This window comes from Sparus aurata, chromosome 1, assembly GCF_900880675.1.
Source record: "Sparus aurata chromosome 1, fSpaAur1.1, whole genome shotgun sequence".
Lineage (NCBI taxonomy): Eukaryota > Metazoa > Chordata > Actinopteri > Spariformes > Sparidae > Sparus > Sparus aurata.
Window position 1 is genome coordinate 34,061,047 of NC_044187.1, and position 24,288 is coordinate 34,085,334.

The window sequence follows — 24,288 nt, forward strand, 5'->3', positions numbered from 1 at the left end:
TATTGTTAGCCATTACACCAATTTCAAACATGCAATTCATGAATTTAGGATTGCTGCCAATTAAGTTTTTGTAAATTTTTAAATAAAATTTGCAACAGCAATTTTACAACATTTGAAACATAAACATTTAAAGCATTTCAGTAACACTTGTAAAATAACTCAACTGACTGCAGTACAAACAATAGTCGGAACAGAAGAACAAAAATTGGTGTCCCGATGACCTCTGGGTTTAAAGCACAGACTATGTAACCTTGTTTGAGTATCCTCCATTGTCATCCCTCCTCTCCCTCTTCTCATTTCCCTTCACCTTTCTGCTGTCTGCTATCAAATTAATGCGCCCCAAAATGTTGAGATGATAAAAATACCCATGAAAACACACATTAATCATCAGTGTCACTCAGCTTTTATTCATGTCAACTGCTTACAGTTTGAATATCTGACCGGACCCTTTAAAAACAGTTTGTCTCACCTACACATCTTGTCAATATGTAGTTAGTGTCTGACAGCATAAAACAGGCAGCAGAATTGTTTAAGTGATTAATCAATGATAGCTATGGTGAGGGTTGAGGGGGTGAGAACTGGTGGTGACTGTCACTTGCACTCATGACAGTCGATACTTAATGAGGTGCCAGATATCATGTAAAGCACTGCAGCTGTTTGAACTGGGCAGCTGCTTTAACCCTTTATCAGGCACTTATTGAAATACTTGGAATTTCAAAAATTCAAGGAAATCACAAATATTGAATTACTAAATCAATTTAGCAGTATATATAAATAGCAGTCATAAGGCTTACAGTAAAAATAAACACCAATAATTGCCATTGAAGTATTATAAAAAAATGTTACAAGGTCATAACACTGACCAAAATCACACATATTTCACTATTTATAGCAAAACTTTCTATAAATAGATTAAATTTGTCATTGCATCACTGTATAATGTTATACTGACCTGTGGCAACATCCAATACACTATTGAGTACTATTGTCCAACCTTATAATGCGTGATTAGTAAAAAAAAAAACCTGAAGAGGGCGTATGATCAAATATGGTCTCTCCATTTTTCACACCAAAAATGTCACTAATTTCTCTAATCCTAAACAAACGACACCTATATGAACATTAAGCACAGCTATTTAAAAATATAAAGTGTGAGTTTCAGCAACTTAGCATGGTTAGAAACGCTCATGGCCGCTGCTGATTGGTCCAATGGCGTGATGTCACTATCTGTGGCGTAGTCTAATACTTGCTGATTGGCTGAGAAAAGTCACGTGGTTCTCCGACCTCAATGGACAGCATAGCAACGCCATTTTGGGCATCAGCGGGAGTAACCATATACAGTTCCTTGCCAGATAAAGGGCTTGTGGAAGATTTCTATAATTGAGATCTGTGTTTGAATACTTGAGAAGCAACATACAGATGGGACCAGCAATGTTGCAGAATCCATGTTAGAAAAGGGCTTCACTCCATTATGCACTGGCAAACTCAGTGCTGCAAGAGCATCTTAAGCACACACATCACCTGTCAAGAGTCTTGGAACCCTATTTAAATGGTCTGTGGCGCTTGGTGTAAAGCTCAAGGCGCTGTTGCATTTAGGGCGTGTTCAAGTCTGTTTTGCCAGTTAAACGGTGGATAATCTGGCAGCAAATTAAGGAACACAGGAACTTAAATGAAACCAATCCGAGTGTCATCTCCCATTCCCTTCATGAGCCGTGTGTCATTTCACAATCATCAGTGCCGTCAACAATCGTTTGACTGCATATGATGAAAAGACACTGTCATTTAACTGAGGAGGAGGAATAGTGCTGCAGTACGTCCCTCTGTGCGTGAAAGTGATACAGGGATCGCAGCCCATGGATCAGGTTAGACAGTTTTAAAATGTGTCATTCTGATTAATAGCAGGATGAGAGGGGTGAAATACATCTTTGACATGGAAAATATTAATTACATGACCTGCGTTGATCCTCCAGCAGCAGAAACCATACGTGTAACCCTGCTACACAGAACTTCACTAAAACTTCAAATAATCAGCAAAGTTTATCAGCTGTTCCTCATGTGCAAAAGCTGATAAACTTCACTGATTATTCAAAATTTCTGACCTGTCAACAGGATCACATAGTATTTTATGTTCATTAATGTTCTGTCTTCTTCTACACATCAAAAGGTCACACACACACAGTCCAGATTCATACTATAAAGATAGTTTGGAGTAAAGCAGCCTTCCGCCTGTTAAATCCTGAAATCTGGTCTAAAAATATTTATTTCAGAAGCTAAAATATTAATTTTGTTTCCTGTTTATTTTATTACTACAGCTTGTAGTTTCGCTGCTTAAATGTCGCACGATGACAGTGACATGACTGCGTGCATGGAAATGTAAAAAATATCTGAAAGAAGCCTCTTTAATCATAAAATCAGAGTGCATACGCGTTGTGAACCCGCCTGTGTGGGTGCTTAATACTATATGAATAATGTACTCTTTAGATAGCAGGGAAAATACTGTGCCTTTGACTTCAGACCAGCTTTTTGTTGGTTTTATTGCGCTGTCGCTTTCTGCGGCCTCAAGATAGCAATCCGCCATCAGCGGATCAGCCTAAATTTAAGACCACAGGGGCGCACAGGTGGGCGCAAGTATTTTCTCCTTATACAATGTGGGTGCTGGGCATGAAAATGACAACTGCATCGGTGGCCTTCCTCCTCCTCCTCCTCCTCCTTTTCCTTCTTGTCCTCCTCCTCATCATTACGTCTCCTCTTCCTCCTCCTCCTCCTCATTACTACTACTTCTTCTTCAATCTGTCAGCAGACACTAAAGACATGCACTGCAAGATACTTGCTGTAATTTGAGCTGAGCATTTGCAGGCTGATTGGCCTCATTACACCCAAGCAACAAAGCTATGACAGGACCAGTGTCTGCTGTGTTCCCTGTAGTGGAATTTAATTTATTTGGTATGCCTTCATTTGGCTGAAAATCCTGCTAAAATCTTTTTTAGTGTTTTTTCTGCTGTTGGCTTACAGCAGTGGGGTGTTCCCCCCCCCCTCCTTTACCAGCACCATCCCGTGGGGCCATACAGTTGTGGTGTTGTATTATATCACAGCGTAGTAGTGCCGCTGTCCGTGTCGAATGGTAATTTCCTGCTGACTCAGCGCATTGGAAGCCGCAGCCCGTCCATACAGCAGTACTGTCGGGACCCGTTAAAAGCCGAGGAAAAGGCAAACTGATTGGGGTGTGCTGGATGGTGTGTGAAGCAGTGCGTGTGTGTACTTACGTGCGTGTGTGCGAGTGTGCGTGTGCGTGTGTGTGTGTGTGTGTGTGTGTGTGTGTGTGTGTGTGTGTGTGTGCGCGCGCGCGCTGTTGATATGGAAGGAGAGGATGTAAAGCACCAGTAGCCCTTAAGATTATGCAACGTTATGCAGCTTTCCATGGTGAGAGCAAAGTAATCTCAAGGCTACTTCATGCCCTCTGATGTAACGGATGGACACATAAACAGGTTTTATACCCTTTTAAGCACACAGTTGCATAAGAATGAAGCTAAAAGACTGGCGCGCACTCTTGGAGGATTTACAGTTTGACGCTAAAAATTATAATCTGCCTCGATTTGAAAGATGCAAGAGCGACAAGAAAAGGGCATCAGGGAGCGTTCCATCAATAATGCTCTTTAATGAAATGAGCAGAGGGAAGGACAACGGAGCACGGGAAGGAGAAACACGGTATGGCATTGTCTTGACGACAGCCAGGGGGGATTAACAGATTTTGCATAGGGATTACAGCATCTCTAAATTGCGATGTTACGGTAACAATAGCCGTTTCACACTCACACACATTGGCCTTCAGGTGTCGGTGACGTGCGTCGTGTAATGACATGACGCCGCATGTCTCACTGCTCGCACACGCAGCGGGATGATGGGTAGTGCTTACTCATCGCACTAAAAGAGGATTGGAGTCAAGGTGTTACGCAAATAAGGAACGAGAGACAAGCGTGCACACACACACACACTCATGCAGAGAAAGAAAAGCGTTGCTCAGAGATTGTATTTTCATCCCTGCTTTGATGAATCGGCACATCAATGTTAATGTGGTATTTGAATCACATGCATGAAATATGCTTATGTGTGTGTGACGGTGTGTGACATCTATGTCGAATTGGGTTGAAAAGAATGAATCGTGACATAGAAAAGCCTGGATCAGGAGAGGCTTTGATTTAATTCTTGCTCTAGGGCTTTTCTTATTCTACAGAATACACACCTACGTCATACACACACACATACACACACGCACACATAAATGTCCATGTTCCCACGCTCTTCCTGGGAGCTGGAGGCAACCCTGTCCTGGTCTTCCCCCAGCCTCCTTCTGGTAGCATGGTCATGCTCATCAGGTTAAAGTCACGGAGAACGCTAATAATACATGATGTGTTGGTGGAAGCGCCCGTGCGTGCATTCGTGTTTGTATGTGTGTGTGTGCGTGTGTGCATGTGTGTGTGTGTGTGTGTTTGAGTGTATGCGGACCCAGGCTCCTCCATATGCTTGTTCCCATCACACACTGTGGGACAGTCGCACATGGGGTTTGACCGGTGTCCAGAGACTCTGTGCTGCTTTTGTGCTAGATGCCGGATACACACAAACACACGCGCACATATACATTTATAGCACATACCATATGCGTCCTTAAAATAGTTCCCCTCATCCAAAAACTGCTACATCGTGATCCCATTTGGCGTCACTGTTATGCACACACAAACACACACTTGGGTCCTGTCCTCAACCGGAAACCCCTTAAGACGCTAAGTGAAATGGCAGCCAAGAAGACACACCCAGGCACATCACACGCGTACGCTTTTGCACGCCTACAGACACACACACACACACACACACACAGGCAGAGTAAACAAGTGTGACCTGGTGCCAGTGCATTAGCAGCAGTGGTGGGAGAGCCACCTGTTTCACTCCACCTCCTCATCCTCTCTCTGCCATTTCTCCTGCTGTCCTTCCTCCTCCTCCTCTTCCTTTAATCTCCGGCTTCCTCCTTATTTGTAGGCAGCACAGCTGACCTATGACCTTTCTGTTTCTCTTTCAGGTCCTCCTCAGTCAGGTGCATCGGCTGCGGGCTCTAGATCTGCTGGGGCGCTTCCTGGATCTGGGTCCGTGGGCCGTCAGCCTGGTGCGTTGTGATCGTGTGCCTGTTTGAAATATTGGTGGAAAGAAATAGGTTACATTTTAAAAGTCCTCCCAACACTCTGGATAACAAGACAGACAGAAATTAGCAAAATAGTCATTTAATCTGAAGAGAACTATGAGAACTTGGCTGGCCTGATACAGCTGGATCAAATTAATACCGCGCAGCAACAACCTTGGCTGGAAACTGAAGCTTTTATCTTGTGTGCCAATGCGTTTTGTGTGCCAATGCGTTTTATATGCTGAGGCTCAGAGATCTCCATCTCTGAGATCTCTGCCTACAAGACAAACACAGTAAAAGTGGAACATGTGTTGAGTTTTTCACATTTAATTTGTCATTGTGCTCACAACAATCATGTTTTCACCTCCACTGTTTTGGTGTAGGAGATGGAGTTTCAGAAGTGCGTACCTCAAAATCATGTCACATAAAAGCAAAAAACTGCCTGCAATGCTTGAGACTACTGAAGTAAGAACATATGTCTTTTTGGAATTTGTGTGTACTGACTCTTTAAGGTGCTGTAATCAATGCAAGAGGCGGTCTCAGCGAAAAAAAAAAAAAAGAGAGTCAAAGGAAAGCCCCAAAGTTGAGGATTATATTTAAATGAACTTTCAGTTTGAAAAGCTAATTCTATTGATATTAGTTTTTAAATCTTGAGACAAATGAGAAAAATACTCACTTGCTTTCTTTTCTGAGTTAGATGAAAAGATCACTGCCCCTGTCCCATCTGTGCATTAAAGAGTATGTTCACAATTTTCAAGTATGTCTTAAAACAACAAACAGCTGCCCATGTGCGGTATTTTCTTACTGTAATAACTTCTCCCATTCATCCTGGACATGCAGAGATCCCTTCTCAACATTTTCACATATTCAATGTGCACTAAGTGAACGAGGATCGACCATCCTGGTTTGTTGTAAACTGTGTGAAGATCGTGCTTTCCGGCCACCAAAAAGAGACAGAGAATCTTCAAAAAAAAAATTTTCTTACTACAATTTCTTTTCTTTTTTTTGTATGGACCTTCCCCTGCAGCCTAACAAGGACAAGCTTCCCAGGGAAGAACAAAGAAGGAATTTTAGACCAAAAAGACTGCCATTTTGGGAGATCCACTTGAATCCACCTACATTGGACAACCATTAGAAAGGGATCTCTTAATAGACAGTATCAATAGGAGAATTGATTACAGCAACCAAAGGCCGAGTGGATGGAGCTGATCTTAGTCTGATCATGGGTAACTTAAATTAGCATAACGATCTGGAGCACGGGGAAACAGGCAAGAATTAAAGTGAAACTCTCATCAAAATGCAACCTAGGGTCTTTCTGTGAATGTACCCGAGTCAAATGTTCATTTAAAAGCATAATAATGACGAAAGAGCCACTTTTTCTTTGTTTTCGGGTCAAAATCATTTTCAGTGGAGTGCTAGGGGCAAATACTATGTTAGCATCAAAATTGCTCATTTTAAAACACTAAGAAGGCTCGACACAAGATGAAACTTTGCTCGTAGTATCACCAGGGTCTCTACACATGAACAAGAGCATTGAGAACATTGTTTGTGTACACAGAGTTTACTAAAAAGAACGTTTCTGAACAACTCACGTTACCAGTTGTTTTTCCGCTGGCCGCCATCCTGCCAGTTGAGAATCTCCGAATGTGACGTAACCTGGAGGACAGTTAAGGTGGAACGCTCCTAAAGCTTAGTTCCATAAAAGTACACGGATAATTCATTGTTTTGTTGTTAGCGAAAAACAATATTGACCTTGGAAGTTGAAAAAGGAGCCTCATATAAGAAACAATACTAAAATCAAAACCTGTAAAAGTCACGTGAGATCTCGCGTGGATAGTTGTTGCCGAAAGACAGTAACGTTCCACCTTAACTGTCCTCCGTGTTACGTCGCATTCGGCGATCGACACATCTCGGAAAACACAACTGGTAACGTGAGTTGTTCAAAAACTTTCCTTTTAGTAAACTCTGTGTACACAAACAATGTTCTCAAAGCTGGTGTTCATGTGTAGAGACCCTGGTGATACTACGAGCAAAGTTTCATGTTGTGTCGAGCCTTCTTAGTGTTTTAAAAATAGCGATTTTGATGCTAAGGTAGGAGTGCCCGTAGCACTCCATTGAAGATGATTTTGACCCGAAAATGAAAATATGGTCAATCTTAAAAGTCGTAATTATGCTTTTAAATGAACGTTTGACTCGGCTACATTCACGAAAAGGTTGCATTCTGGCGAGAGTTTCACTTTAACTCATGCCTGTTTCCCTGTGCTCCAGATCGTTATGCTAAATAAATAATGAAGCCATTTTATCTGCAAAGCTGAAACAAAGCACAGAGATCAAGTCAAAGTCAAATGACATTAATCATCGCAGCTCCTGCTCCGCTGAATACTATTCCTGTGTATATGTTCACATTCAGATGTGTCTTGGTGGTCAGACTTGAACAAACACATTGAGCAGCAAGGCCTGATCATAACTGTAATATCAATTCCACTCTATTAACATAAGTGTTGTGTGTGTGTGTGTGTTTTCAGGCGCTGTCTGTGGGGATCTTCCCCTACGTGTTAAAGCTGCTACAGAGTTCAGCCAGAGAGCTGCGGCCACTGTTGGTGTTCATCTGGGCTAAAATCCTTGCTGTGGACAGTGTAAGTTATGTAAAACGCCACTCAAACCCTCAACGCTTGACTTAACGTTTTTGTTTGATCTGCTTCTTTTCGTGACTGGTTGACTGTCGTCACATGAACTCTGTCTTTGAATGAAAAGAGTGTGATTTTGGTTGGTTTGATTGAAAATCAGATCTGACATCGGTAAAGCTGCTAAAGTTTGATCAGTGCAAGTGATGATGAGATACTACTTAATTTTTGCGTCAAAGTTTTACATTGAATAAAGAAAAAAGGGTTCATCCACACTTTTTTTCTTGTGTGTCAGTGACTTTCATCTAGACCTGAAACCTTAACTGCAAGTTAAGTTGCAAATTGCAGGAGATTAAAGATTAATGATAAAGTACACCGTAGTAAATCATGTCATTTTTTTGGAATAAGTTAGAAGCTTCAGGACCGTGGACAATGCATGTTTTGATTCTTTAATGCCTAAAGTCAATAAAACATTTTCAGTAATAACACTCAACAGTATACCATCAATGTTCAGTCATGGTTCAGACACTCTGCCGTGGACGAAACAATCACTTGTGTGGATTTTAACATTTGCACTGAATTGAAACCTACTCTTTCTCCTCCTCTCTGTTCCTCTTTCTTAATTCAAATAAGCTTTATTGGCATTAATGTTTAAGTTACATTATTTCCAGACTTATTTTACCCATTATTGAATGATAAAACTTTGAAAAATAGAAATAGAGCTTTCTTTATGACAACAGTCAAAAGATTGTGCAGCTAAAACTGCACACTGATTTTTCTCCATACATAGATGAGACAGCTTCTGAGGATCATGGAGATGAATGAACCCAGGATATATATGATTTATTTCTTCGAGGAAATTCTCTTCTTAAACCTTTGTATTTCTCACGGTATAGTAAGAAGTGAGATTCTGTCTCAACCTCTCTTTTATTACAAAGTGAGCACAGTCAGGCCTCCCTGGGCAGCCTGTGATGACCTGTATCTATGGCAATGGCTTTGTCTACTCAGTTTGTACATTGTCTGCATACTTTATCCTCAGTTTTACATCAGTCACAGTGGTCAGATACCCTGCTACCATGTCCTCTCTTTGTAGGGCAATTACAATGTTGATTTACTTTGTGATTTTGTGGTTTCATTCCAATTATTGATGTAATTTTCTTTTTTTTTTGAGACGATTTGGTTTGGTCTGTTAAGTGTCTGTCCTGAAGGACCGAGGGATTTTTGGATCTTTGCTTTTTATCTTTGTTCAACCCCTGGCACTGAAGGGGACTGTATTGTTAAGAATTGGAGTCGCTAGATAAGATGTTTATAAAATGTCATTTCTCTCTGTCCGTCTCCCTCCCTCTATCTCTTTCTTCCTATCTGTCTCCGCAGTCATGTCAAGCTGACCTGGTGAAAGACAACGGTCATAAGTACTTCCTTTCTGTGCTGGCTGACAGTTACATGCCAGTGAGTAAACATCGATCCCCTTTGTGCATTTGTGGAAAAAGTAATCAATGTCAGATTATCTTTTTTTTTACTGGTCTAAAATGAGTTCAACAGAAACACTTTAGACGGCAGTATATAATAGATATATTTTCATGAAGTGAGATCTCACAGGTCCTTTCTTTGTTACAGGCTGAGCATCGAACCATGGCTGTGTTTATATTGGCTGTCATCGTCAACAGCTACAACACAGGACAGGTATGAGAGTGTGTGTGTATGTGTGAGCATGTTTGGATATTTTGTGGTCAGATGAGTTAGATTAGAGTCTGACAGCACAGTATAAAGTATAAGCCTTTACACACTTGTGATATTTGGCATTGATCATTTCAACTTAACTATACAAGCACAGCACAGTACATTTTCTTTTTTATAAAAGAAAACGACGTATAGTAATTGATACATACATTCACACTCTGATGATGGTGGCTGCCATGCAAGGTGAAGACCAGCACGTCAGGATCAGTTTGAGGTTCAGTATCTTGCCCAAGGACACTTCGACATGCAAACCAGGGGAATTGAACCAGCGACTTTCTGATAACAAGAGGCTGGCTCTACCCCTGAGCTACAGCCACCTGTGTAAACCACATATTTTATGTCACCGATCACCTACACGACAAAAGTTCTCTTATTTGCCCCTCCAGTGTCTGGAGCCTCCAGAAAAGGGCACATGGGCAAAACAACCACAACATAACAATCCTGAAAAATTACATAAAAATGTATCTATACATACTGTTTACAGACACAAATACATCAACAAAATATAAAGAATATCTGACGTTTATGATAAGGCGTCCACCTCAAAGATATAATATTTCAAATGTATACATTTCAAGTGTTTAAAAGCAGTTAGTCAAGCTTCATTACATATTTTGTTGAGTTGTGTACTTACATTATCACAAATATTTCAAACAATGTGTATATGTGCAACAGTGCGTTTCATCTGGTCACGTCTCGCTACTTCAGGATAGGAAAAGCAGCAAGGAGACTAAACTTCACACGAAGTTTGGTCATCGCGTCTGAGTCGCATCAGATAGATTTCCATCTACAGTTATGGTGGTTTAATGGTGTGTTCACCACCAGCAAAGTTATCATTTGTATTTATTCGGATTACTCATGCAGTGTTTAGTTACCCCAAACAGCGGGAATACTTTACTGTAAACTAACGTTGGTGTATAGCACTCAGCAGAGACTCTGGTTCTGCCTCTTCTTTTCCCTTTAGCTTCTGTAATTTTCAGGGAGTAAAGTCCTTTTCCCCTCCAGCCCCAGTCAGCAGTCAACATTGTAGTACATAATGGTTGATAAATAGTCCACTTTTTAATCCCAAAAGTTCAAAAGTAATCTCTTAAAAAGAGGCTCAACAGCTCAGGACCAGAGCAGGATCCAGTGTGACTGCTGCTGTTTATTCCTCCAAGCACGTCTGGCCCTCTCCTCCAGAGCTGGTCGGTTCTGAGCGGCTGAACCGTTGAGCCGGCTCTTGCCCCCCACAACACAACCCTCCACACGAAACTCAAGCAAATTGTCTTTTGTCTTGTCCTGGCAAAGAGCCCCCTTCCGGCAGAAGTTACATAAATTATGTTTAATACGCACAAAATTTTGGCAGCTGTCAGACCTGAAAGTAGAAGTCATCTCTTAAGGTTTGGCAACATTAATTACTGAATTATCATGTAAATGTAAAACATATGATAAACTAGTAATACCAGTTCAAGTAACATCAGAAAGCATGTTTGAAACTGTGTGTATTTCTGCACTGCTGTCTGTCTGATTGCCACAAGTCCAAAGGGAGAACATAGCGCATTATTCATTTAGTTCCCTCACCAGAATCTCGGCAGGTTGTTAAGGGCCAGCCGTCACTTTGAGAGATTACTCTCTCACCCATTGTGTATTTCTGGGACATATTGGTTATTTGACAATTTTGTCACCAACTGTCACCTGTAGAATCTCCAACTCCGTTACAGCCACCTCCATGGTGATACTTTATCACCGCAAAGTGTCACTATGGCCTGCTCCTGGCCCTCTGCGTTCGATCCCAGAAGCCTTTTGTGTCTGACGCTGATCAAACATCCAAGAGTGCGATGTTGGGATGATGTAGCTCGTCATTTCATGAAGTACGCAGACGCACTCGCTGACGCACTCTACCGCAAAGACATTTTCCACCATCACTCCCTGTTGCCTCCTCTTTCCTGCTCTCTGCAGTTATTTTTCTAGTTGTTAATGTTATTTGCCTCATTCATTTTTTTCTTCACTACCTCTCAGTACGTCTCTCCCAACATTATATAAATGTGACAGATCATAAAAGCTATATGTGCTCTCAAGCTCAGAAACACCCATTCTTCTTCCATACCACAGTTCCTTAATGCTCCCACCTCTCACAGGCCCGTGAATAATAGATGATCCCCAACATTACAGAGACTCTGCTTGCTCCGCATCTCCATTATTTATCCCGCTTACTTTCAACAACAGTGCTCGTTACTGCGGGATCGCTGTTGCCAACATGTCACCAAGCACTGGTGTCTTAATATTCTAGCTCTCAGGGTTCAGCTGGGAGGCTCGATCAGGGGAAAACGCACCAGCAATCTGAAGCACTTCATGAAAGTAAAGGAGGGGGGTTGAGGAGTAGATGGGGAGCACCGTGTCGCTGCTGATAAAAGATTTGTTGTTCTAACGTCTCAATCTGTAGGAGACAAAGGAGGATTCTCAGCACACTAAAAGAGTCCAATTGTTATTGTTCATGTGGATGGGAGGTGTGCTGTTAAAAGCTTTTATGTCTGTAAAGGACATCTGAAACTGGGGGATCATCAAGGTGCTGAGCAGTGATGCACATAACTGATGTGTTGTTGTCCCCCACCTCACCCTTTTTTGCCTCCTCAATCAGCAGGTTCTTTTTCTTTTGCAGTGTAGAGTTTCCACAGCTATTCCAGTTGTTCCACTGTAACCAGGAGATAGTGACCGGTTAAAGCAGTGCCTCTTCCTGTTTTGGTTGCACAGTGGTAGACTTGCTTCTTTTGTGGCGTAATTTGACCTTTGACCTTTTTCCGAACACCACCGTGAAAGTGAGGCTTGTAGGGAACAAACGTACACATGGATGGTTTCATTTTTTCCAAAGCCTTTACACAGGGTTTCCGCGGGGTCTTAAAAAGTCTAAAATTTGACAATCTCAATTTTAGGCCTTAAAAAGTCTTAAATACGTCCATATTTTGCACATAGGTATTAAATTACATTTAGTAAGGTCTTAAATATGTACATTCATTTACCGCTTCCGTCGTCGCCTTTTTTGTTATTTTTGTTTTTGTTTCGGGGAAATGTGTTGGTGGTAAAGAAATAAACAGGGTTATTATAGTTAATAGATTAAATTCCCAGATAAAAACCAAACTAAAGCTACTTAATCACTTGTTAAACTAATTCAAACTAAAATAAAATAAAAAGCAAACTGAAAAAACAAATTAGAATAAAAACTAATGACATTTTAAAACTATAATAACTGACACACTCACTCCATTCTTGATTGCTTGAGTTGCTCTGTGAATGGCAATAGATTTAGTTATTTTTGAAAGTAATTCGGGGATTTTATTTTTCCTTGCTTTTTCGTACTTTGTGTAGGTCTTAAATTTCGTTGAAAGTGGTCTTAAAAAGGTCTTAAAAAATTTGACTCGTTCAAGCCTGCAGAAACCCTGTTACACTTTGTGTTCGGTGTCTTCTTCAGAGTCATAAGTTAAACCAAAAAGCTTGTCTATTTCCAGTTTAACTACATCATTTCACATTTCACATACTATTACACTATATTGATGTAGCTCAGTTACCAAATGGACCAGCATATCAGGCTCTCGGTTAGTCACAGAGGAAAGGAGTATGAGGCAGTAAGCATTGAGTTGCAAAAGTAAAGATGACACATAAACCAACAGGTAAGTTTGAAAGAGGTACAATGTTTCCTCTAGGAAGAAGTTGTAGCAGCGGAGGTGTCATACAGGTGCAAGATTATTCGGTACGTTTGCAAGTTCGCCATCTTGGATTTTTCAGTGTTTCTGCTGGTAGCAGAGGTGCAATGAACCAGTCTTTTTAACTCATCTGAAAATGAAAACATCTGCACAGGCGAAAATCTACTGTCACCTTTGAAGGAGGGGCGACGACATGACAATTTCTCAGTAGCAAAAGGGCACAAAATGCCAGATAAGAAAACGACATTAATGCTGCAAAACACTGGGATTTACAACTATGTGCTTTACCAAACAATCTATTATTTTGTGTGACCCCTATTAACCACTGGGTGACAATTTACATCCACTGGGTGTTAGCTAGCTACTAGCTAACTGACATTAATACATTGTCCCAATTATTCTTTCTTTTCTATCCTTTTTTTTTCTCAAATTAATTTGCATTATCAAACACTGCTAATTAGCCTACATTTGATGATATGTCAGTGATGAAATAACAATTCATGGTGATCTTTTATGAATCTTGTCTAAATAATCATGGGAATGGGCCTCTCTGAGTAGACCGTGACATGTTATGCATCGAGGTTCCCCTCGCATTGAGCCAAGATGAAGAAAACGGTCACATTATGTGGAATACTTACTGTCTTTTATCATCGTGGACCATTCAAATATTGTTTATTGAACAGATTAGTATTTATTTGGGTATTCCGAACAAATGACTGTTTGCTGTAATGTCACTGTACAATGCTCACGTGAGGCAGCATTGTTCTGCTAGAATCATGATCCTAACTGCATGTTCAGCACTGCTTGCTTAAGTGTAAACATATACCCCATCCTTGTTGTTATAATCACTGAGCTGACATAATCAGGTAAACATTTAATTCCTCATTTACATGCTGAACGCTTTACTCATGTGTGTGAAATGGTCTGGATATGAAGTGTCAGCAGCGAGGAAAAAAACAACTTTAGTCTCTACAGTTACAAGATGGACTCCTCTCCTCTCAGTTTCCTATGCTTTACTCGCTATTACTCACAGGTGTGGTAATTGACCTAGATATTAGGTGTCCAAAGCACAAAATATTATTAAGTCAGTGATAAAATGCTTCCCTCTATACCCTCTCCTCTCCTCTCCAACGCCACTGCTATTTGTATTTAGGGGAAACACTGAGGTATTACCGTATCGATGTTTGCAGAAAGAAAAAAATGAATAAGCAGGTATTACAATTAACAATGGAATTCTGTTCATTACTGAATACAATCACTCCCACTGTATTACCAAAAACCACTTAGACAACAATAATTAGTGGCCACTTAATTATGAATTATAAAAATATGTATGTTTATCCTGTTTGAGTGGTTATCCTAGGTTTTGGCTACACTATAATATTATCCAACCACTAGGTGTTTAAATACAAGTTCAACACAATACATTTACAGTAGTTTCTCCCTTATTTTCCATTATCAGTCCAATGAGAGGACTTAAAATATGCAGCAATGAAATGAATCCTTCAGTGTCAGTGCAAAAATCAGTCCTGCCAGGATAGATGATGAAAACAACAGTTCAGACCTCACAGGATCGTCTCAACAACTGGCTTGACTCGCAACAACTGCTCAACTCTTGTTGTTGTAGCACGGAGAAGCAGCAGAAGTGCTCACCTTGGAAAAAAATAAGTCAAATCCAACCTTGAGAAAAGAAAAGACCTGGCATGCACAGGCCGAAAGGAAAATGACATGTACACTCTTTAAACATTTACACATGCTCAGGGTCAGAAACAGTCAGTTATTTCTCTGTTTCTCATTGCGCTTCATTTAACATGTAATCCTCGGAGTAATCCAACGTGTTCTGGTCTCGTTTGCACAGAAGAGATGAATCAGTTGAGAGTGCTGAGTGTGTTAATTGATGCAGCAAGCAGCATTCTGATTGGCTGGTCAGGTATGTCAGCCCAGTATCACATGCATAACACATACTCATCGATTTCAGTGTTACGCTTTTCCCATGTCACCTGAATCTTTACAAGTGTTGCAAACCAAGCACATTAAGCACATTCACCTCTCTTGAAATGACATTAAACATTTTTTAAGTAATGATCTAAGATCCTTTTTAAATGTATGTATTTATTATTGCACATGCGTGTCTTCTTTTATTCAACACCTTTAACTTATCTCCTGTATGTAAAATATGAATTTGACGATATTAATGTATTTGCTGACTCTTCCTTCACTACAGTCTCATGGCTAAGGCCTAATACCAGTCAATACCAGTTTGCAGTCAAACGACAGGCTGTACCTTTGTTGCCTCGTAAAAAAAAAAAAAGAAACACGAGAGAAATGAAGAGAGAACTTGTTAACGCCTTGCACAAAATCAAAGGACCTTGAAGATGCCAGCTTTTCTGTCATACTTATGACTTGATTTGACCAGTTACCTTTCGTTCCCATTAAAAAAAAAAGGATTTGCAGAGGGCTTCAAGGTTCACAGAAATAAGTCCTATTACTGCACAGCTCATAATGTTTTTGTCTGTCACACAAGGCAAGGTTACAAGTTAGCAGTGATAATGAGGTACAAGGCTGCGCCCTGCCTGGTGTCTCTGTGCTGCTCAGGAAGCTTAAGACTCACGCACACTTATTTACAGTCCATTATTGTCAGTTTGTTAAAAATAATACACTACCACAGTGTCACGTCCAGTGTCTACTGTCCATAGATAAAAGCACAAATGGCCACACATGTCCTTCCCACTGTTACTATCACTTGAACCTCACAACACTTAAAAGCTTCTTACACTTGTTGATGTACTCTTCTATAGGTATCCCTCCTTAATAACCTAAAGGTCCAAAAATCACCTCTGACCAACGGAACTCCTTTCACACTCATCAGTTTGTGTGACTCCTCTCACTTTCCTCTCCCCCACCAGGAGGCCTGTCTGCAGGGCAACCTAATAGCCAACTGCCTGGAGCAGCTGTCAGACCCCCACCCTTTGCTCCGCCAGTGGGTGGCCATTTGCCTGGGCCGCATCTGGCAGAACTTCGACCCAGCGCGCTGGTGTGGAGTTCGGGACAGCGCCCACGAGAAGCTCTACACTCTGTTGTCTGATCCAATTCCCGAGGTGAGAGGTTAGCACCAGAGTCTAGGTATATTTAAATCATTTTCCCAAACTGCAAAAAAAAAGCCCTGATGTCTTCTTTTGCAAATGATTAAATCCTTCACAGTTTTCTAAGATTGGAAATCTTTTAAGCACCATTGTAATTAGATGATTATACTTGTTTTAAGATAAAGTGTTCAGATTTGTCTTACAAAGACATAAAAAAAAGAATTCTCATCTAGGACTGTCAAGATGAAATTAGATTTTCTTATATTAAAAACCAGACCAATCTCAAGTATGGGCCGACGAAAACAACACTTTGAATACGATTAATTATACTTAATTATACGATTAATTTTCTTAAATTGGTTCAAAGCAAAGCCTTCACTTCATATATCAACTTTTTTGAGTCATTGGCGTGTTTTGGCAACATTAATTAACCCAATCCGAGTGTCGTTTCCCATTCCCTTCAGAATGGTCCTCTGCTGCTGGACCCTCTCACTGCCCCGCTGTTTCACAGTCATCTGTCCCATCAACAACTCTGTTGACTGCAAATGAAAAAATACCCTGATATGTAACTGAGGAGTGCTGATGCAACACTCTGTGTATGTGGAGATCTGAGTCCGTGGATGAGATGGGACAGATCATAAATATTATCATCCTGATCAATAACGGTGGGATCAGAGGGGTGAAATACATCCTTAGTGAGGAAAATATTAATGACATTACCTGCATCGATCCTCCAGCAGCAGATACAATATGTGTACCTCTACATTAACATGCGTAAGTGTATTTGCATTTGCACACGCGGATAATCTTCATTATCATTATGATTATTTAAAACTCCTGACTCGCCGACAGGATCGGGTTGATATTCCATGTTAAGTTGCGTTCTGTGTTCTTCTACGCAACAAAAGGTCACACACACAAACAGTTCAGATTTGTACAGTAGAATAGTTTGGCATGAAGCAGCTGTCCTGGTAAATCCTCAGATCCTGTCCAGCTTCATGTTTAATTCCTCCAGAGGGTTTTTGTCTCAACCTTTTTGTTTATGTTGATTAAATGTGCCACAATATTTGCTGCAGTGACATTACTGCATTTATGGAAATTTTCAGAATAACTGAAAGCAGCCTCCCAAATCATAAAGTCAGAGCGTATGCACAGTGTGAACCCGCCTGTGTAGGCGCATATCACTATGTGAATAATGCACTCTTTAAATGGCAGGAAACAGACAGCACGTTTGACTTTAGAGCAGCTGTGTGTTTGTCTATGGCGCTGTCACTTTCCGCTGCTTGAAGACGGCAAGCTGCCATCAGTGCACCTGACAACACCTCACTTTAAGACCAGCGCACCCAGAGGCGCACAAGTAGTACATTTTCTATTTACACAACGTGGGCGCTGCCTCAGTTTATCACTTGCAGGGACAGTTGCGCAGACTGTGCACCGTTTGTGTCAGGTGTAAGATTTTTTTTTTTTTTTTTTGGATACTGCCAAATTTGTCAAGATTAACAATATTTTGCTTGTCTGTATAAGGTAGAAAAGTAAAGATAAATCTATGACTAAAACTATAATCTTGATTTACAGAGGTATCACAATATTTTGAAAAATAACATTAGCATATATCTTTTGTCTTATTTACCTGCATTACTATTTCCACACGGAACATTCCAGATAACCCATCAGCACCACAAACAGAGAAATGAGACAGGTCTTTCTGGAATTACAGAGAAAAATACACGATACAGTTTAGGAAGAAAACACAAAAGCCAAAAAATCCTGGCATGGAAATAAGTGTGCTTCCATCTCATTCTTTCACTTCAGCATTTCCAAATGAAACACATGTCACACATGAAAAAATGTGTTGTGTCCTTTTACACAGCCTGTATGACATTCTCTCAACTGCAGCAACTCTGTCAATCCTGAAAAAGGATTGAAAGCATTTATTTTCTCATCAGTAGAAAAGCAGATAGAATCATACAGTAACCTAAAGTCTAATGTTTCAGAAAGAAAAGAACTATTTGTGATGTTAACAACAAAACTGAAAATATGTGTAGTGTTTTTTAACAGTTAACTAGTATGTACGTGATATTAATCAGAACATCAAAAATGCTGTGATAAAGATGTTTATTTGATCAGATTTCTTTTTCAGTCTTGATTATGGTCCATCTCATAGATTGTTAAATATTATAAAAGGTGATGCAGCGTCATTTGCACTGTAATGCGTTTCAAAAATAGAATATGAAATACTGGACAATCTGCTAAGAAAGTTGAAATGGAGGCGATGATGCACAGGATTGATGAGTTATAGTGGACATGTACGACGTGTGTCGAGGTGTATGAGGTTATTGTGTGGCAGCCCGGTGCCATCTGCATTGGATCTGATGGCGGTGAACATGGTGGACAGTGGTATGTAACGGCACTGTGCTTGAGTGCTGCAGATTTATCAACATATGTGTCCTGCTGAGTGAAGGAAAGCTTATCTTGCAGATACTCTAAGAATGAGTCACAATCATTTAAAGATCAATACAGACTGATTTATAGACATTCCTGCTTTTAACCACACTGAATGATACTCTCAAATGCTGGTTTAACTGCAACTACTCGCTGGAGATTCTTTAATCCATTAGTTTTATATTTCAAGCATTATTCAGTTATTACTGCACATCTGCTACAAGGATTTAGTTTCCTCTTGTTGATTAAATCATCAGGTTGGCAGCAGATTGACATAATGTCTGAAACAGTTGTGCTTCTGAGACATCTGTTCTCAGCACAAAATCTAAGACACACACACACACACACATATATATATATAGAGAGAGAGAGAGATAGATATAGATTTAGATAGATATAGATATATAGATAGTCTTTGTTGACAACTGTAGGTTCTGACCAGCAACAGCAGGACACACAACCAGACCAAAAACACACTCTTGAAAATAGGATTATTGTCTAAGAATCCTCTGGTATACACACGTGTTCTGCAGCACTAACTAGTTTATACAGACTAATAAAAGCCAGATTTTTGAAAGAAAGGAAACGCGCACACAGACACACATTCTTCAGAGCAGACCCACACAGACTTTAAACAGTTTGGACCCACTGTGTTAAATCGAGACGGAAACCATCTGACGAGGTCGTGTGCGGACCACAGGGACAGCGAGGCAGAAGTTGCCCTGAAGTTCACCCAGACACTTGGTGCCCTCACTGACACACACACACACCACATGTATTTGCATGTATTTGCACACACTTGCACACACAGGGAACATCTGTTTTTCAGCAGCAACTTCCACCTTCCCACGGACAGACAGCTGCTTTGGCCCCAGAGTTGAATTTGAGGCCTGCAGGCACAGCTATGTTTGTGCCCACACACACACACACACAAATATACTTTTCAGCATTACTTCCAGGTCATTCATTTATTTTACACTAGGAATTTTCAGATTGCGTGTGTTAGAACCACCGGAGACTCAGACTGACTGATGATAACTGACTGCATTAGATTGTTGCACTTCCCCACAGTGTTACATTGAGACACCTCAAATGCTGTGTGTGTGTGTGTGTGTGTGTGTGTGTGTGTGTGTGTGTGTGTGTGTGTGTGTGTGTGTGTGTGTGTGTGTGTGTGTGTGTGTGTGTGTGTGTGTGTGTGTGTGTGTGTGTGTGTGTGTGAGAGATCAGTGACTAAGCAGGGTTAGTTTTAGACTTTGATTAGGTTTAATGAAAAATTTTTGGGGACACAGCTGAGACGACAGTGTTGTTTAGTAGCACGTCATGATAGTACACGTACGTACACACACACGCACACACTCACACACTCGAATTGCTTTACATTCCTCCTGAAATAATGTTCAATAAGACTATGTTCTCAGTATAGTAATACTGGCTAGCACAGCAGTGGGATGTGTAGGAGTTGGCCACATTACTATAAACACCCCTTACAGATATCATGAATGGTAAGTGGACTGCATTTTCTAGTCTTGGCGACCACTCAAAGGGCTTTACATCTCAAGTCAGCATTCGCCCATTCATATATGGTGCCACCTGTTCATCTGGAGCACAACCCGTTCATTTGTACTCGCACACTGATGAAAGAGCCACCGGGAGCAGTATCTCTCTTTGGATGTACGTAGGTATGTAGGGTGTTTGGTACCTCGCCCGAGGAAACTCTGACATGTATGCTGCAGGGGCGGCAGATTGAACCATGGACCCCCCCGACTGGTGGATGACTGCTCTGCCTCCTGAACCACAGCCGCCCCTCAGACACAAACAAATACAGCATGCAACAAATAGAGTGCTGCTGGGATGATGTGTTTTTCTCAGACTAACCCCTGAAGTTAGGGGGTTAGCAGGTTTCAGCCACAAGCAGCTGCTGAGATCTTTCGGTGGGATTTTTGATTATTGCAGACAGTGGTGCTCTGTGGCATGTTTTGTTCAGCACCATAATCTTCACTTTTATGTCATAGAACAAAATGGGAACATTTTACGTGTAAAGTACAGGCGTGTATACTCAAATTACCCACAGGTTTGTATTGAGTTGTGCAATGATATAATGCAATGCAATACAAAACACCCTTGCTAACTTTGACTTTAAAAAAATCCAGTGGATTTAAGTCAACACACCTTGGTGTAAATGACAGCATTGACTTGAAGGGCTGTAACAGATTGTTCAGGTGTTTGTGGTATTCTGAGTCTCATGTTCTAGTGAATTAAGGAATGTAAGCAAAGGTGGCAGATGAAGATTTTCCGTTATTACAGCCTTATGTTTTAACTTTAAGACTTTCTTTTTTTCTCTCCAAGTTTTAGGTGGAAAATTACAATATGTTCATCCAAAATGTTTCAGCTGATCATTTTAATTGGAGCAGAGCAAACCAAATCAAAGAAACATCTGTGTGCCGGAGCATCACTAAAACCGCATCACAAGATTAAAAAATAGCTGCAGTGATTCATCCTGAAAAAAATTGGTGTCTGTCTCCACAACAAACACTCTACCCAAATATCCATTCAAGCGCTGTAATTTGGTTCAGTGTAAGATCAATCCCTCACGGAGAATGCCTTCTGTGCGTTGGTGAGAGTTTGGATTAAACATCCAATGAAGCAGGCAGAGACGGTAATGAGTTATAGTGACCGAAAGCAGCTCATAGGAGCACACAGCCCTGATGAGTTCCAGTGCATTTCGTAGTGATACATTAAGAGAAAATTAAACTATGATTACCTCTGCAGTTTTAACCAAGAGGAAAGTGAGTTGATGGTGTTGCTGTTTGTGTTTCTGCAGGTGAGGTGTGCGGCTGTTTTTGCTCTCGGGACATTTGTGGGGAACTCTGCTGAGAGGACGGACCACTCCACCACCATCGACCACAACGTGGCCATGATGCTGGCCCAGCTCATCAATGATGGCAGCCCTGTGGTCCGCAAGGTCAGTCTAAAGCAATTATACTTCTACCACCACATACATGAAATACATTAAGGTTATCAGATATTATCAATATACACTGCTCCAAAAAATTAAGGGAGCACTTAATTGTCACTCTATAAAGCCAAGTCAGTCAAACCTCAATGATAGTGCTTGTGAATCAATTTCACCTGCTTTACTGGAATCAAAGTGACAACAGGTGTTATGGAGCGGCAAAAGCAAGACAACCTCTAAAAAGGGAATGGTTTTGCATGTGGTGGCCACACACAGTTGCTCTCTCCTTATCCTTCCTGACTGATTCCTCTTTAGTTCTGTGTTCTGCTGGTGCCCTTGTCACTACTGGTAGCATGAGGCTGTACCTGCAGCCCAGTCAGGTTTAACAGGCAGTCCAGCTCATCCAGGATGGCACATCTATACGTGCGGTCGCAAGAAGGTTTGCCCTTTCGCCCCAAGAAGAGATACCAGGAGACTGGTCATTACACGAGTAGAGCTAGACAGGGCCGTAGGAGACCATCAACCCAGCAGCAGGACCTGTATGTGCTCCTTTGTGCTTGGAGGAACAGGAGGAGCACTGCTAGAGCATTACACAATGACCTCCAGCAGGCTACTGGTGTGCATGATTCTGACCAAACTGTCAGAAACAGACTCTATGAGGGTGACATGAGGGCTCAACTTCCTCTAGTGGGACCTGTGCTCAAAGCCCCTCACCATGCAACCTGATGGCACTGGCATTCCTCAGAATTGGCAGGTCCACCACTGGCGCCCCGTTCTCATCACAGATGAGAGCAAGTTCACACTGAGCCATGTGACAGGCATGAAAGAGTCTTGAGACATCATGGTAAACATTATTCTGCTTGAAACATCATACAGCACGAGTGGTTTGGCGGAGGGTCAGTGCTGGTCTGGGGAGGCATATCCATTTTCAACTTGAATAATTTGTTCATCAAGATCTGATGTTTGATTTATTCCTCCCTTAAATTTTTCTATTTGTAGGTGATTGTAAGACCAACAATGCAATTCTGTATGTACAGAAAGTTCAATCTTTGGGTAGAAATATTTCTATATATATATATATATATATATATATATATTATATATATATATATATATATATATGAAAACAAAGTAAAGGAGTGCTGATTTCACACTAGGGCTGTAACCAATGGTTGTTTTATTATCATTATTCTGCCGATTATTAATTCATTAATCATTTGGAATGTCAAAAGTGTGAAAAATTCTCATCAAAATTTCCCAGAGCCCAAAGGTGACATCTTCAAATTTCTTCCTTTGTCTTAAGTTTAACGATACTTCATTTATAATTGACAAATTCTCACATTTAAGAATCTGGAACCAGGAAATGTTTGACATGTCGTTTGAAAAACGATTTATTGATGATCAGAATCGCTGGCAATTAATTTTCTGTAGGTTAATCACCTAATGAAATTAATCGCTGCAGCTCTGCTCCACACTGTAGTCCAGCTCAGACTACTGCTGGTGTGATTTAGATTTTACGATGCAGTGGAAAAACTTTCAGTTGTATTCACCAGTACAGTCTATAAAAGTTAATGAAAAGATTATTATGCACTTCATCCTATTGTAGCTATTCCAAGTTTTGATCACCTTTCCAATACATGTGACTCCGAAATGAAATATCTCTTCAGGTGCCCGCAGGTCACAGATTACTTTAATAAAGAAATTCCACAAGTGGAAGGTACCTAGTTTAGTTAAACATTCATGTGCTTGCACACCTGATATCACTGTTATACAGTAGAACACAGAACTCATCATTTGACGATCTGTGTCAGAAGGATATGGGAGAGAGAATCGGGCCTGGAGGTACAGTAACTGAGACGAATGAGAATAATACAGTTATATGGTGTGAGTCAGACTACTGCCACCAATTCAAAGTTTTAGTGGGGATCTATTGAAGGAACATAACTTGATATTTTTTCGCTCCTAAAGTGAATGTGATATATCAAGTGGTTCTCTGGGACAAAACAATGTTGAGGGCTGTGTGGCGCAAAGATTAAGAGATCACTAAAGGGGTAATTAGCAAGGTTTGGATTATAGATTTATCACTCAGTTGTCACCATTATACCTGGAAAAATCCTGCTTGAATCAATGGAACTGAATGTTCATCATGTTTTACAGGAGCTGGTCGTAGCACTGAGTCACCTGGTGGTCCAGTATGAGAGCAACTTTTGTACAGTTGCCCTCCAGTTTATAGAAGAGGAGAAGAACTACACAGTGCCGTCACCAGCCAACACCGCAGGTACTGTAGTCCAGTGGGCGTCTGACCTCATATGCACAGGGCACACGAAGGGCCAGCCAAAATCTCAAGGCACACCTGGAACCATATTTGTGCCAAGACATCTCTATCACTTACCACGCTGCGTATGTTTATTTTGATCTGCTAATGCCAAACAAAATCTGGTAAACAACTATATTACTGATGAAAGTTTTACCAACACAGTGATTCAAGAAATCATGTGAAACTTTGCAAAGTTACATAAAAGCACTCAAGACACAGATTTAAACATTTAAAGCAGATAGGTTACATCATTTAAAATGAGGTTAACTGTTCGGCACAAGA

General features: G+C 40.8%; 1 protein-coding gene across 6 annotated transcripts in view; it reads left to right on the top strand.

The window, feature by feature from the left end:
* rptor (regulatory associated protein of MTOR, complex 1) overlaps nt 1-24,288 on the top strand; it is a 198,588-nt gene that overhangs the window by 123,922 nt on the left and 50,378 nt on the right. For all 6 annotated transcript variants that reach the window (XM_030416136.1, XM_030416152.1, XM_030416143.1 and 3 more), the window contains 7 exons: nt 5,072-5,155; nt 7,696-7,806; nt 9,169-9,243; nt 9,412-9,477; nt 16,118-16,309; nt 21,558-21,698; nt 23,847-23,967. In XM_030416136.1, the coding sequence (XP_030271996.1) occupies nt 5,072-5,155; nt 7,696-7,806; nt 9,169-9,243; nt 9,412-9,477; nt 16,118-16,309; nt 21,558-21,698; nt 23,847-23,967 (790 nt within the window). The remainder of the gene's footprint in view (nt 1-5,071; nt 5,156-7,695; nt 7,807-9,168; nt 9,244-9,411; nt 9,478-16,117; nt 16,310-21,557; nt 21,699-23,846; nt 23,968-24,288) is intronic.